The sequence below is a fragment of the Lepidochelys kempii genome, chromosome 9 (genome assembly GCF_965140285.1).
Source record: "Lepidochelys kempii isolate rLepKem1 chromosome 9, rLepKem1.hap1, whole genome shotgun sequence".
NCBI lineage: Eukaryota > Metazoa > Chordata > Testudines > Cheloniidae > Lepidochelys > Lepidochelys kempii.
The window spans coordinates 7,820,358-7,837,218 of NC_136388.1; the positions used below are offsets into that span (position 1 = coordinate 7,820,358).

Below are 16,861 nucleotides of genomic sequence, written 5' to 3' on the forward strand. Positions count from 1 at the left end.
GTGCCATCAAATACTCACTTCTGTGAGCCAAGCCACAAAATAAAGAAGACTCTCACAGATCTGGGGTATTTTGAACTGCACCCACTTAGGATTACAACAGTTTAACCAAGAAAGGCTACTGCAGGAGTGATATTATAAAGCAACATTCTGTGATGAGCCAGTCAATTACCTGAGCTGCTGTGAGATCATAGCCAAGGATCATATGGACAGAGAACGTCACGACACTGGCAATAACCACAACAATTGGAGCCACTCCCACAGTGATGCTCTGGAAGTAACCTGCACGCTCTAAGATTTTACGTTCTTCCTCTCGGATTTCTAGAAATACAAAAACCACCACCACATCTGAGGTGCAATTCAGACAGATACAAATGCAGCAGGCACAACTAATGCATTGGGAACACTAGGAGTAAGAGAGAATTACCCTCTTCTGCTTTAGCATTTCTCATGTTCTAGAAAGAGCTACCTTTACAGGAGGGTAGAAAAATAAGCGTACGTGTAACTCAGTGAGGCTGGCATCCTGATCACTCTTATTACATTTAAAAACTGACCAATTTGTACTAGGTCAGTCAAGATTAGTACTCATAGTAGAAGCCACTCCAATGTTAATAAAGGTCTTTAAGCCCAAAAGTTAGAGGGAAGCATTGTGCTAAAAGGTGAGACTTTGGAACAGAGATTGCCATGCCAGCCCATTGTAAAGAAGAATAGCAGGACGTCCGAGGGATGGATGATCTAGCACACCACACATGCAAGAGCATCTACCGAAGTGAACTAGGAGGATCCAGCAGGATGTGGCTGGGTGGCGTGTTTTTTAAAGGGAGATGCGTTTACAGAGTGTCTGTACTCACTTTGAACATTCTGAGAGAATGCTTTGACCCAGGCATACATTTTAATGAATTTAATGTAGTTAAGAACTTCATTCATCTTCTGCACACGCTCATCGGTCGCTGACACACATTTCCTTCTGAAATAAGCTGTGAGCCGTGATACAAACATCTGAAACAAGAAGAGGCACCATACATCTTAGCAGCAACTCAGAAATGGCAAATGCATCCAATTCCACTAACTATAGAAGAAAGCAAGTAGTCTGATAAAGGGACATCAACGACAGGACAACCGGATACCCTCCCTGGCCAAAGTGATGAGCTGGAAACGCCCCTTCAGAGCATCACACTTCATTTAGCAAGCATAAATGCACTGAACACTGGGCTCTCTCTCTAGTTCTATTCTCAACTGGGTTAGTTTTATTCAGATTTCCAAAAGGCTCTCAGTGCTTTTACTAATATTTAACCAAACTAGATTTCTTTAAAATCCCTCAAGTAAAAATACAGACTAGCCTCAAATAAAACGAACCCTCACACCAGAAGAATACAAGGTACCCAACATATCCACATCCCATACTCATTCCCCCCCTAAGGCCCAAGAAAGAGATGGGCCTTGCACATGCCGAGCAATTTCTTTAGTATACCAAATCTTACAGCAACACTACTGTATAAGGGTGGTAAAACAATATATTTGCACCTTTACTAATCAGGTCTAAGACAAGATGGTAGCCATGTCCTCATAGACATTTCTCACTCTGTCAACAGTCAGTGACATTTACCCCTTCTCTTTCCTAAAACCCAGAAGAAAACCCACCTCACTAAACAGTTTTCAACTGTTTGTCCCATCTTAAGCATCCTTACTCCTTTTTTAATCCCTCTCAGATACAGAAAGCAGTAAGGAGGAGAGAGGTGAATAGTGAAAATAGTTGGTCAAGGCTATTAAATTCCACCCCTTCCGTCACAATCCAATTATTTACCTGTTGTACTCATCACTATTCCCTTACTATTGAGCAGATAAATTAGACCATAGGAGATCTCGCAGGATTCTGCCCTTCACTCATGAGTAACTTTTTCAAAAAAATACATTTTTATTATAATGGGAAAATTACAGCAGTCTTGCAGTGTGGTCTACAGACAAACAGATTTTGGCTCTGTCTATTTTCCTGGTGGCTCTTTCCCCAACCGCCCGCCTTGGCCAATAACACTTCTTTCTCCAGGTGCAGCACACTTTGTCCTAATTATGTCAGCTCTCTTGTCACAGAGGAATGGAAATGCATTCGTGGTTCATGGATGGAGAGACTGTCTCTGATGTAACTGGGTCTTGATCGGTTCATGTATTTAAAGATCAGAACCATAGGCTTGAAGATTAATCAGAAGTGATCTGGAAGCCAACAGAGGATGAGGAGCACAGAAGTGGTGTGCTCTTGGCTTCCCAGCCTGCTGCTGAGGTAAGTCACCATGTTCTGAACAAGCTGGACACCCTGCATTTTTCACCTTCAGTACCAAATCCAGTGAATTACAATAATCCAGCCTGGAAGCGTATCACTCCATGATTTAGTTGCCAATTTTCCATCTCACCAAAATTTATTTCCATCAGTCACTTCTATTATTATTTCTAATTCCCTTTATTATCTGAATTTCTTGCCTCTGAACTTTTACTTTTCAATGTCTTTTAAATTACATGCAGGACCCTAAAGGGACTTAGTCCAGTATCTATCAACATCTTCTGTTCAGTACACAGACACGGATATTCTTGGAGTGAGGTGTGAAGCACATTTCAAGAATATTTCCAAACTATTTTGTATAAGAGTTTGAATGCCGCTTACTCACCATCGCCGGGTAGAAGAGGATAAAGACAGCAGATCCCAAGAAGCCTGTTGGGCCTAGAATAATTACATTATAAACCATGCCTAGAATGGCAACAATTGGGCCCCCAGCCAACAAACTGCCAACTGCTGCAGCCTCAAACATTCTCTGCCCATCACTGGAACATACGTTTATGAGCTGAAAAATACAAACAACATAAGTATTATCCTCAGAAGGAGGTAATCAACAAGTATCCTTTTTTGTACGGTAATTTCCAACAGGGTACTGTAGCTCACCTCCCCCAGAGACTTGTCCTTGATATTCTTCAGCTTGAGAATTTTCTTGAATGCCATTGTCAGGATAGCTCCCCTCAGTCTGACCCCAGTGCGGTAATTTAAAGCCCAGGTTAGGGCCAGAGACCAAGAGCGCACTATTTCCGTCATTAGGATGCCAAAAACTAACAACAAGCTGTACTGCAGGTTGGACTCACTTTGCTGCGTGTATTCCAAAAGGTGTTTCACAACGAAAGCCTACAGGAAGAAATGCAAACTCGCATGAACACCCCAATGTACCAGAGGCACCATGCAACAACTTATGTTAAGTTAGAAATGAGTGGGCTGCTTCGTTTGTCAATGAGCGATTTGTATTACATGGAATCTTCTTTCTAGAAATAAAAATGGTCAAAACACACAGTACTGTTACACAAAGCCCTGCTGAGAGCAGAGAGTCAAATTTAGCAGGTATGGGGAATTGAAATTTGGAATCTTATTCCTTGCAATAAAAACTTCTTATTCTTTAGGTCTTCTAACTTAACATAAATCTGTCAGTTAGTTGAAAGCAATGCTTTATCATACAAAAAAGTTTTTAAAAATAGTCTGTATTTATACATTTGAACACATTAAGAGACATTCCTTTATGTGACATTAAGACCTTTTTTGTTTGCGTCAAACGTGCTTATTTGATAAAAAGGAACAATGTACCTACAGTTGTACTGGGGAAGAGTGAGAAGGGCATTTGCAAAACATTCCTGAAAATAAACATCAGCAGTTTAATAGTAAAGAAAAGAACATGCAGAAAACACAGGTAAGTGATACCAGACTATTAAAAAAAAAAAAAAAAAATGCTTTGCCCCACCACCCACCTCCCCCCTCCAAAAACAAAAATATTTTACCTCAGGAATCACATTTCAAACATCACCTGCCGAAAGACAGGACAGCCCCAAGAACCACTGATTCCCACCTCCAGTTGTGTGTTAGCCAACAGCATAGTATATCATCATGTAAATCACATTCATCAGCAGCATTAAATACTATCAACTGAGAAATAACAGTCTTTTATTTAAAAACAATCAAGTGCCATGTTAAAATGGGTAACATCTCACAAACACTGTACAACAGGAAGAGCATCGCATAAACATACAATCTGAACATACAAGAGAATTATAAAAGGCTAGAATCTAACAAACAGTCTAGCCTCTGACGCGAACTAAGTTAAAACTACACACACAAAATTAAAGATACAAAAACAGAACCGATATATGTTCACAAAGTCCGAGAAGAAGTGAAACTTGCAGTGCTAGTCAGGCAGGCTCCCGAGGGTGCATGGATTCTTAAATTTGGTTTAAGAGGTATGCTACAGTAAGGCCTCACAGCTAACAAATGGAGGTTCCCTAAAGAAGGCTTTTCGACAAAGATGCTTAAAGACGCTGGTGTTTATACGGTTAGACGTTGGTACTTTAATACAGAGCTGAGAATTACCTTTGCCCACAACACAACAAAATGCCAAAAATGTGAGATCAAAGAAATGATTTGGAAAGCCTTTCACAGTCTGTTGAAGTCCTCTTGGCTAAAACAGGTTTTGCAAATAAGAGTTCTGCATAGCGTGAGCAGGGAGGAAAAACAAAAAGGCACTACTTCAGCAAAGGTAACAGCAGCTATAGCCCAGCACCGAACAACAGATAAAAATGGAGGCTGAATGCGTTTGTCCTGAAGTGGCTGATTCTGTATCCCAGAACCAAGGAAACATGCTGTATATAGTTTTGCTTATTCACTTTCGAAGTGTGAATTAAAGCCAGATGTCCATCAGGTTCTGGAATGGCCCATCGAGAAATTTACACACTAGTCCCTGATCAAATGTGAGAAGCTCACATTCACAGAACTACTGTATTCCAGCTTTTTCCTCACTTACATTTAGCTTTACATCAACTGTTTTGGCCACAACTGTATACAGTTGGTTTGCAGTTACTAATGAGAAGATTGGCTTCTTTTCCTGTTTTCAATCCAACATACACAACTGAGTCACTGAGTAGTGGGAGTCAAAAGCCCCCCTTTTCCTCACGAGCTGTAACTCAGCATGATCGCAGCACAGCAAGCATTTTCTCGCACCCCACAGCACTGCTGAAAGTCTCCAAGGGAAGGTGTGTAAAGATAGCAGATGTTTCCTGGGGTCTCTTTCCTCCCAAAACCTTTTAAGTGCAATTTTTCAGCACTGTTCTATAGAATCAGCATCTCCCGTGGTGAGATAAAAGACAATGCTTACATTATACCAAACAAAAACAAAAAAAAAAACATTTCAAACGGAAAAAAAAAAAGAGGAAACAGCAGATTAAAGAATTTGAAAAAGGAAAAAGAAGTCACAATATTTAGCATTTACATTTCAAAACATTCCATTTGAAGAAGTTTAATGAAAAAAAGAAATCCAGCAAAGTTCTTTACAAAATTGGAGTTAAAGCTTTAAAAATTTTAATTTAAACTAAGTGGGGAAAGGGACTCCTGCGATTGTTACCATAGTAATTGGTATTAGCTGCTCGGCTGTCTTAAGCATTCCCATTGAATAAACATTACCTTACCTTTACTCTTGGCGTTGGATTCTGACCAGCTTGACTGTCTCATTCTGATCGCAGAATACAGCCATCCTGAAAATTCTAAAGAACAGCTTCTGTCATTGGTTCCACTACAGAGAAAGATTCCCCACCCACATCCAGTATCTGACAGCACAAAGCAAGCTGCGACTGGAGCGGAACTAGAAGAGTGGGAAACTTACCTCAAACGGCTTACCACTCCCCCCTCCAATAACTGTCTGAACGGTCAAGCTGTACTCCACTAAGATAGCAAGTTTCCCCATCTCCCAAACAGGAAGGCTAGTTCTGAGCAAACATACAAATTGTTCAGGCCTGGAGTTAAACTGATTTTGTTTAGTAAATTAGAAATATTCTTTGCCCCTCCCCTCCATCTGAACATAAAAGGTTTAGCAGCTGGTTAAATGGCAGCAACTGTATCAACTGGAGATGAGAAGTATCTCACCTGCACTCGTGCATTCTGATGGTTATTAGAAGGTATTCTGACACAGGAAAATAAGCAGTCTCTGAACAGGCTACAAGGTTAGAAATTGTGCCAGATGTGCAAGACTCCTGAAGGATATCAAAAAGCCCAAATATGAAATCCAATAAGCACCCCCTCAGTTATAACCATCACAATGCTTATTAGTGAGACCACCACTACGCCATTTCCACTAGCATTCCAATGTCATGGAAGTTCAATTCAGAATTTTCAAGTTTGGGAAAATGTTTAACTCCATTTTGGTAATTTTCACCAATACATGTGGACAAGCTAAGTGCTTTTCCAGATCTCCCTTCTCATTTCAATGTGACTGAAAAGGTGCATCAGTACAAGAAAGCACTGATACTTCAGAGGAGACAGCATAGGTGTATCACTATGGGGAGGGTGGTAAAGACTCATCTTTCATTCCAAGTGATGGAACCCAAAAGGGCACTTTCCTTATTCAGAGAGCAGTCCAATCTTGACTAGATATAGGCAAATGTTTGAAGGATAACTTTAAAGCATCCAAACTGAGCATGAATTGGAACCTAAAAACCCAACCTATTGAAGTTTCTTCCCACTCAGCAGTTTGGCTCTGACAAATAGATACAATTATTCTAAAGAAATTAGGGACAACCCTGCTGTAAGTTCTCTGCTAAAGATAAGAGCAGCTATTGGGCCCTGTAGTGAAACAATGACAGAAGCTCTTCTTGGGGGAACCTGGTTCTGTTAAAACCTTAATACTTCAACATTTTGATAATCAACAGTGCACTCAACAGGTTGTCCAAGTGTTTCATAATTACCACAAGCTATTATCATTAATTAGTTATTACTGTGAAACAATACCAAGAGAACAATTATTGTTATTCCTATTACAAGAAACAAGGCAAACTTTTAAAAGGTTCAAAAAGCAAGAAAAACATTTTTAGAAGACTTTTAAACCTAACAACACACCCCCGTTGTACTTACCCAAGTAATGAACCTCCATCTTAACAGCACACTGAAACATGTACTACAAGCAGTAATACTGCTCCTACTCCTCAAGGGAAATTTGTAGAGAATAAATTTAGTCAAGATCGCAACTGTAAATCTGCACAACATGTGCAACAAACAGGTGACAAGAAAATGGTGTGAATGTCAAGGCCCATACGTTGAATCTTCATTACTAACTAGTGCAAGCAGCAGCAGTTCCTAATGGCAATTCCATATTCTAATGCTTCTAAACGTAACCCGCCTGATCAATCCTTGTAGCATCGATACCCACGTTTGCAGACTTCTCCTGAGCCCCATTTCCTTTGGTTTTTAAATAATGATCTAACACCACCACTCAGTTTCATTTCTTGCAGACTGCACTATTAATGCGAATGCTCTACAAAGTGATGTCTTGCCAGTTTGAATTTTACTTCCAAAATAATTACCTATCTAAAAGCAAAAAACTTTAGGCAAGAATTTAGTGCAATATGATCACACCAGTTAAGGAGGAACTTTAAGCTACACTCAAAACGAGAGAGAAAAGCCAAGTGTGTTTTTCTTTCAGGACACCTAAACCCACTACCTCTCCAGAAACCTGGCCCCATCAGTAAATGATCCACCAGCCGTATGAAAGCTATCTTGCATTGCTGTTTCGTTCTGGAAACATCATCTTCTCTCAGCAAACTGTAAGGACCAATATTTCTAACTAATCATACTGTGTCAGTGACCCTGCAATGAAACCTTAACATGTTAGAGCTGGCCATGGGATGGAGCCCTCTATGGTTGTTAAAAAAAGGATGGATATTACTTACTGGTCCACTGAAGCCTGCAAGCTGCGTGATCATCAGACACACTATGGAAATTATGAGCCTGGTGCGGCAGAAGATCCATACAACCCTCCGGAGAGAAGCATCCTCAGGTCCTGTTTCTTTCAGTTCTTCCTGCCATAGTCTCTCTAACCTAAAAGAAGCACAAACCAGGAGTTACAAATCTTTCTACTGGACAACAGATGCTATATCTCAAAGGTTATTCTCTGATAAACGTCTCATTAGACACACGACTGTGAGCAACACAAACCATCAAGCTTCATAACATGGATAGCATCTTCTACACAGCCAGGGAAAATAGTTCTATCCTGAATTTCTGTGCAAAGAGGCTTCTACACTGAGCAGAACTGAAAAAGTTAGAATGCTTTTTACTTTATCCAGAGTCCTATTAGGAACACAAATCTCACCACCTCCTCCCCTTTTCTGTTCTATCCTGCAATAAAACCCTGGGGCTAAATCTTATAGCTCTTGCCCTGAGCAAATATCTCACTGACCACAACAGTTTAGCCTGACTGCAGGATCTGGCCTGTAATCAGACCATATTCGGTTACTATCATTGTTATCTGGTCATTAACTCAGCATTGCATGTTCAGAATCTGGGCTGAGACCCCCAGAACTTGTTTAAAAACATAAAAATAGTTCTGATAAGGAGCAAAAGCGGAAAAGCAGTTATGAAACACCCATGGGGATAAAACCTGCTCAGTTACAGCAGTGCGACCCCACTGAAGTCAGTGAGGTTGAAACACCAGTGTATCTCAGAAGAAACTGGCCCCAGGATAAATAAGTTTAAGATCCCCTCCTCTGATAGAAAGGATTTAAGAGCTGCTTTTTCAATATTAGCACATGCAAATATCTTCAAAAATACCAGACTACAGTATATACCAGGCTGCAAAGGGCTAGAGTACAAGGGAAATAATATGGACCAGCATATCCCTACCTTCTACAGTTAACATCTGAAGACTCATGCTTTGACAAAGGCCACACATCGTCCATAAACAGCTCCCCTTTCTTGTACGCTGTGCGGGCCAGAGGAGTGAGCCATGAAAAGGTCATGCAGGAGAAAAGTCCAGCATTGTCTACTGGGTGCTGGTGTCTAAAAGACGAGGGAGAAATTACAATGAAATGAAAAAGAGAAACTATTGCAATAACCTTTAAGAAAAACAAAATCCCCTCCAAATACAATCATCATCTGAGAATTCTGCATGGTCTACACAAATAAATACTTGCTAAATACATTTTCAAAGATGACATTTCAGCATCAACCAACAAATTTAAGAGCTGCAATCACATTCTGACAGTCTATTTTCAAGAAGGCTGAGGTTGCCAGATCAGTTCTTTTTTAGCACAAAGTCTTACTTGGAAGTAGTCCGTATGGGTTTTAGCAAGTTCAAGCCATGGTGATATTTGCCCTTGTGATGCTGCTCATCCAACATTCTCAGCTGGGAATGCACGGAGATGTCCAGCGCAAGGCCTTCTGCCCGTGCTGCTGTTTCCAAGGCATCTTGACATTCCACCTGCTTTTACAAACAAGACAATGGAGTCAGAAATTCAAGAGTCCCACGATAGTCTTAAAATCAATCATTTCTGTCTCCAGCAACTTCATACCTGTTACTGCTGTTGATCACTGTGATAATGTAGAGCAATCACTGTAACTAAAGATCTCTGGGGACAAATTGATAGCTTGGGGGCAGCAAATCAACGCGGGGGTCCCATATAGTCTAGATCCACTTTAGCTCTCTGGATTTCTAGAATGGTGGAGCTCAAATAGTAGCATGGTATCCATATGTTTTGGGTTACAGAGGATTAAGTACATAGACTTCCCAGACTAGATCAGAACAATGGTCCATCCTGCCCTGTGACTGGTCTCTGGCCCAGTACCAAATGCTCAGAGAAAGATGTAGAATGCTCATGATGGACAATTAGGTAACACCATGCCCAATGGAGAGGACTATTCCAAAGTTTAGGCAGTTGGTTATTGGCTTATGTTCTGAAACATGAAGGCTAACATACCTTATTAACCTGTATCCTATTTAGTGTAATTCAAGATATCTGTATCCATACGAAGGTATAATCATTTTCAGAATCCTATTAAGCTCTAAGCTTCAAAAATACCCTACAATAGTTCAACAAGTTAAATATGCATTGTGTGAAAAAGTATTTCCTTTGATATTCACAACCGTTGCCATTTACTTTCTCATAATACAGAACAGGGATATCCAATAAAAGGCAATTACACTTGTTCACAGAGGAGCCTCCTGAGAGCAGAAAATCCCTTTCCCATTGCTTCATGGCACCTCCCGAGGAAGCAAATACGCTACCCTCATCTTGGCCAAGAGATATTTTCACAGCTGTCTGAAAAGATGGAATTGAGTTCCAAAGAAGGGAGGAGAAAGTAGCACTCTGGACATACAACATGTCAGAGAGTCTCATGAAACTCCCTTTATTGAGGGGCCAGACATAGCAAGGGTACCAGGCGACATAGTACCAAAGTGTACACAAGCCCAGTGCTCAGTACTGACCCCAATAACTTAAATGGGAGCAGGATTAGGCCCGTTTACATGAAAAAAGTGATACTGAATATTCTAGGTCTTAGAGAGACCAGTATGCTTTGTACAGCATCCTGACTTTAAAATCTTTGCCACTTTTCACACGGATACAACATGCAACATTTCCCCGTTAACTGCCCTATCAATGGTGAGATTATTCTACTTCTCTGAAAATATCAGCTGTAGCTAGCTAGTAGTCTCCTGAAGCATGATGCCCTCTGGGTTAAAGGTCCTAAAAGGCCATCAATACCAAGTATTTGATTCCCATTCTCTCTGGTTATATGACTGTGTTAGAAGTATTGATATTTGTCTGGGATTCAGGCTCACAGTCCATTAACATGCAAAGCATTATGGTATTATTAGGCCTCCATATACCCCAATGTGTACAAGAGACAAGGACAAATTCAGAGGGGCATAAATTCACCTTTCATTTATTTAAATAGCACCCCAAAGTAGGCCAGGCACCCTGCAGAAAACCAAAAATACACGGTCCCACCACCAAAGAGCTTACCATCTAAATCTAAACAAATGTGCGTTGACTCAGGCATATGTACAAACTGAAGACTGAATTAAGATTTTATTTAATATAATGTAACTGACTCACTTCTTATGGGCAATGCCTTCCTACTAAGCCTACCCAAATCAACATTTACCATTCGCTTAAAAAGTGACAGCCAAGCAAGTAGGTCTGTTGGACCCACCTTACCGCTGCATCCTCCAGTTATCAGCACAGACCTGACAGTTGGGCCCCTCTCTGTGGCCCACGTGACATGAAGAGGACACAAGCCTAGCCGGTGTAATGCACTGGGCACAGAAGCTTTTCTACAGGAGCAAACATCTCATGGAACACTGAAGAAGATTTGACTTGAGTTGGCAGCTCCTAGATCCCAATAGGAACCATTTTGGCACAGTTTCCCCAACTGGATCCAGCAGTGCAATCCCTAGCCAATGATGCCCTGCTGCCTCTGTTTGCCAAGACACAGACAGAGCTGTCCGAGCACCTCAACACTGATCAAATTCTCGGGACCAGCACTTCTCACTGTAGAGTTAGCTGCTGTCTCCAAGGGCTTATCTACACTGGCAATTTACAGCGCTGCAACATTCTCACTCAGGTGGTGAAAAAACACCCCCAAGCGCAGCAAGTTTCAGCGCTGTAAAGCGCCAGTGTAAACAGTGCACCAGCGCTGGGAGCGGGCTGGTAGCTATGCCTCTCGTGGAGGTGGAGCATTCCCAGTGTAGACTAGCCCCAAGGTAAAGCCAGTGCTGCAGAGAATGTACCGTATACTGCCCCAATAGCAGGTCTGGCAAGGAGAGGAGAGTTTAGAATGTACTGGCCACAGTTGCAATATACACCTGGAAGCTGGATAGTCTTGTAACGAGCAAATATTAATAACCAATCACTTAAAATTCAACAATCTAAATAAAACCAAAGAAGCTGTATTTGGCAGATAAAGCTCATGCTTCCGAATGAACTCACACAGATAAATCACAAATGACAAAACACACCATATCAATCATGGGTAAACACTTTTCGCAAAACAATCACTGCCTATTTGATCTCTCAGTTTTTCTACCAAAGGAAACCTGCACACCACCTTCAAAAGAGGAGTCTGGGAGCTTAAATTCAGAACTTAGCTAGACACTAAAAATCACGGACTCAGTAAAGACACTGTATATATGGCCCATTACAACAATCTAACTCACTAACCCTCCTTTGTCCTGTGGCTGTCCATGTCGTAACTGCCTCCAACGGCCTCTTGCAACATGTGTTAAACATAAGGAGTTAACACTCTGGTCCACGTTGTAGTTAGCTGTGACACTTTCCCAGACCTGAAGAAGAGCCTCTGTAAGCTGAATAGCTTGTCTCTTTCACCAAGAGAAATTGGTCCAAATTAACTCGCCCCACCCACCCCGGTCTCTCAACTTTTAGACAATCCAAAGATTTCTTTCTAAAGCACACCCTATGTAAACAATTTGGTTATCCTGAGCTGCCACTCAACAGAATTTCTCTCACATGCCTAGAAGTGACTGAATGGTACATGAATAGGAAACTGGTTTTGAAAGGAGTCTATATTCTTCTCAATACACAAGGGGAAAGGTGTGTGTAAACCCCTGGGCAGCAAGAGGAGAATGCATCTCATGGTGTTGGCACAGCAGACAGAAGCTTGATGAGTTGCTGTAAATGCCAGATTTGAGTCACCAGAAAGCAGTGCACCACACTGCTGTATAATAACGAGGTCTGCAGCTCTGTGTCATATTAAAAAAAGCCATTAAAAGCATGCAGTTTTAAGCCAAACCCACACTAAAATGTTAAGATGATCCAGCTACACTGCTCAGGGGGTGTGGACTGGACGATGTAGTTAAGCTGACCTAGTCCCTGGTGTAGACCGCACTAAGTTGACAGAAGAATTCTTGCACTGACCTAGCCGCCACCTCTCAGGGAAGCGGATTAACTGCAGCAACGGGAGAACCCCTCCAGTCACTGTACTCAGTGGCTACACTGAAGCACTTCAGTGTTGCGGCTGTGCCCCTATAGCAGTTGAAGTGTAGATAAAGCCTTAGGTCTTATCTACACAGGCAAGTTTCGGCACAGGAAAGCAGCTTTCTATAGTGCGACTCCCGAGATGTACACACTGCCACGCCACTTAGTGCGCAGAAACTGCCCAGTTGCAGCACTGTTAAAACAAAACAAAGAAACCAACAGCCCGATGAGAGATGTAGAGATTTCTCCGCCGGGGTACAGCGCCGCAGTGCCAGTGTAGACACCCTGGTCGATTACAGCGCTGCGACTGGCCTCTGGGAGGTGTCCCACAATGCCTGTTCTCACCTCTCTGGTCATCAGTTTGAACTCTACTGCCCTGCCCTCAGGTGACCAACCGTCAGCCCCACCCCTTAAATTCCTTTGGAAATTTGAAAGTCCCCTTCCTGTTTGCTCGGTGATGCATGCAGTGGTTTCAGCGTATCTTTCCAGGTGGCCATGCCTGCTTCGTGCACCAGGCGATCCCCCGCTTGGAGCAATGCTGAGCTGCTGGACCTCATCAGCATTTGGGGAGAGGAGGCTGTGCAGTCTCAGCTGCACTCCAGCCATAGAAATGATGATACTTACGGACAGATTTAACGATGCATGACAAAGGGGCCATGATCAGGACACAATGCAGTGCAGGGTCACAATGAAGGAGCTACAGAACGCCTACCACAAGACGCAGGAGGCAACCCGCCGCTCCGGTGCTGTGCCCACAAGCTGCCGGTTCTACGAAGAGTTGGACGCAATACTCGGTGGCAACACCATCCCAGAGGCAGAGGAGCCACGTGCCAGTGTACAGTACGGTTCTGGAACATTCATTTCCCCTGCCCCTGCAGTTACTCAACATTTTGGGGGTCTTGTGGCCCGTGTGTGCTTGTCTGAAGTCAGCCAATTAGTGACAGGTATGTGAATAGAATCAGTGGTCTGTGTGTTGCAAATACTGCTTCTGTAAAATGTTGCATTTTGGCTTCACAGATATGACCTTGGGAGCCCAGCCTCCTGCTTTGTTATCGCCGGCTGAACGGCTGCGCACAATTAGAAAGCAGCCACGAAGAACTAAAGAGGACTTTTTGCGTGATGTCATGATGCACTGCGTGGCCAAAAAACAAGAATTAAAGGAGTGGCGGGACAGCGAAAAGAGGGACCAAAACGAGAACGCAGCACCAAAACGAAGCCACAGAGGGGCTCTTAAAAGTTATGGAGCGCCAAGCAGACACGCTCCAGGCGTTCCTAACACTATAAACCGAGAAGCTCCCTCCCCTGCAGCTGCTATCACAAAACTCTTTCCCATACGCCCCCCAGACACAACCAACACACCCTTAACAACCTTGCTCTGGTCAGTACCTGATGCATTCTACTCCTGCCCCATCACAGTCCAGCCCTGCAGACTCCCAGTACCCACTGCACTCAAGACCCATCCCTCTGCAGTTTGGCCCTGCTGAAGTACAGTACCTGCTGCGCTGTATTCCAAAGGACAAGGCTGAATATGATACCTGGACATACACAGATCTTTAACCGTCCCGGGACTCCAACTCCTCCCTTCCCCCATCCCCCACAGTGCTGATGTGTTTTTTTGTCTCTCCCCTCCGGTTGTTATTTTTTAATAAAAGCATTAATTTTGGTTTGAAAGCAATCTTTATTCCATTAATTGAAAGCAAACAGAGCCCTGCAAAGCAAAAGGCAATTTTCTTAAACCTTCATAATGCATCATCTGCACCAATCACAATCACCTCCTAGCATTATAAGCACTGCACTCCTGAGCACAGCAACAAATATTAGTAGATTTCAGCTTCAAATTGCTGACTCAAGGCATCCCTGATCCTTATGGCCCTGTACTGTGCCCCTCTAACAGCCCTGGTCTCTGGCTGTTCAAATTCAGCCTCCAGGTGCTGAGCCTCAGCGGTCCAGCCCTGAGTGAAGCTTTCACCCTTTCCTTCAGAAGTATTATGGAGCGTACAACACATAAGCATAGGAATATTGTCATCGGCCAGGTCCAGCTTCCCATATAGGCAGCGTCAGCGGGCCTTTAAACAGCCAAAAGCACCCTCAACAGTCATTCTGCAGTTGCTCAGTCTGTTGTTGAACAGCTCCTTGCTGCTGTCAAGGTGCCCCATGTATAGTTTCATAAGCCACGGCATTAAGAGGTAGGCAGGGTCTCCCAGAATCACAATGGGCATTTCGACTTCCCCTATGGTGATCTTCTGGTCTGGGAAGAAAGTCCCTGCTTGCAGCTTCCTGGACAGGCCAGTGTCCCGAAAGATGTGAGAGTCATGCACCTTTCTGGACCAGCCTGTGTTAATGTCTGTGAAATGCCCACTGTGATCCACAAGTGCCTGGAGAACCATAGAGAAATACCCCTTCCAATTAATGTACTCTGTGGCTAGGTGGTCTGGTGCCAGAATTGGAATATGCGTGCCATCTATCACTCCTCCGCAGATAGGGAAACCCATTTGTGCAAAGCCATCCACAGTGAAATGCACATTGCCCAGAGTCATGATTTTTTGGAGCAGCATTAGATTAATGGCCCTGCAACAGTCGACTTTCCCACTCTGAACTGGTTAGTGACCGATTGGTAGTAGTTTGGAGTAGCCAGCTTCCACAGTACAATTGCCACACACTACTCCATTGGCAAGGCAGCTCTGATTCTCGTGTCCTTGAGCCAAAGGGCTGGGGCAAGCTCACAGTCCCATGAACGTGGTTTTCCTCATCTGAAAGTTCTGCAGCCACTGCTCATCATCCCAGATGTGCATGACGATGTGATCCCACCACCCAGTGCTTCTTTCCTGAGCCCAAAAGCAGCATTCCACTGGGCTCAGCACCTCCGTGAATGCCACAAGCAATCTCATGTTGTTGCTACTATGCGTGGTGAGATCAATGTCGGACACCTCTTGCCTTTGTAGTTTAAGGAATAACTCCACTGCCACTCACAACGTTAGTCAGAGCGAGCAGCATACTGGTCAACAGTGCAGGATCCATTCCTGCAGACCGAAGATGCAGAGCGTGCAGTACACAAACGTTGAAAGATGGTGCCAAATGCAGACGGTAGCACAGAGATTGCTGGGATGCGAAGCAATGCATCATTGGGCACTGGGCAGGACCCAGGATGCCCCACAACCCCCTCCACCTTCCCACAACTCTTAGCGGCAGAAGAGGAAGAGATGCTCAGTGGGATAACTGCCTAGAGTGCACTACTCTGAATGCCACTACAAGTGTGAACATGCTATTGCGCAGGCAGCTGACAGTGTGAACACACAACAGCTTCACTCTGCCAGTGTAGACAAGGCCACAGTGAAATGAGACTTCTACAACACACACACATTGATTATATCATCAATGCACAGCAACAGACTTAGCAGTGTTTTTAGTGAATATCAAATTCAGATGTCCAAGGCTTCTGAGCTCTCAGTTTATATTATCATTTGTCCAGCACTGACAGTGTGCAGATCTCGCCTTGTTGCATAGGTTTCTTTTATTTCACTTGGTAAGTAAACTAGCATGTACATCAGAAAATACATAAAATAACAGGCTTCAACTCATATCTACTGGATTCAATGACATCCAAGTTGTAAGCATTGTAGGGAGGCAGTGTGGTTCCCAACGCCCCGGAGAGGGACGAGTTCCGCCGGACACCAGAGTGGGTGGAACCAGAGCACTCCAAGCTCACCCCCGAGAGGGTCAGATGCCAGATAGGAAGTATAAGAGCCCAACCCCAGCACTCACTCAAGAGGAACAAACGTCTCTGGCCCAGCTCCCACTGCGGACACTCCAGCAACCAGTGGCAGATCTGGAGACTGGCCTGACCAGCTGATCCTTGACGCGGACCAGTGTGCAGGAGAGTTGCCAAGCCTACCCCTCACCAGCTACCCGGAAGAGTCGCTGAGCTTGCCCCTCTCCAGTTACCCCGAGGATCCAATGGTGATCGACCTCCCTGAGGACACCACCTTGACCAAGATATCTCCAGAGGGGAAGTTGGGAAGTAGCCCAGAGGCAGCCGATCTGAGTCTAGCTGCAACACTGCCAGAACCCACGTCAGTGTGTTGCAGCT

At 43.6% G+C, this 16,861-nt stretch overlaps 1 protein-coding gene across 7 annotated transcripts in view; it reads right to left on the reverse strand.

Annotated features, from left to right (window-relative positions):
• The window catches only part of ABCC5 (ATP binding cassette subfamily C member 5), a 73,586-nt gene that overhangs the window by 32,161 nt on the left and 24,564 nt on the right, over positions 1–16,861 (reverse strand). For 5 of the 7 annotated variants that reach the window (XM_073359170.1, XM_073359173.1, XM_073359168.1 and 2 more), the window contains exons 3-9: positions 9,103–9,263; positions 8,684–8,839; positions 7,732–7,879; positions 2,927–3,160; positions 2,655–2,828; positions 849–996; positions 170–318 (exon numbers count right to left, since the gene is read on the reverse strand). In XM_073359170.1, the coding sequence (XP_073215271.1) occupies positions 170–318; positions 849–996; positions 2,655–2,828; positions 2,927–3,160; positions 7,732–7,879; positions 8,684–8,839; positions 9,103–9,263 (1,170 nt within the window). Of the gene's footprint in view, positions 1–169; positions 319–848; positions 997–2,654; positions 2,829–2,926; positions 3,161–5,169; positions 5,554–7,731; positions 7,880–8,683; positions 8,840–9,102; positions 9,264–16,861 lie in introns of those variants that run through there. The other 2 variants (XM_073359172.1, XM_073359175.1) reach the window with 2 other exon arrangements.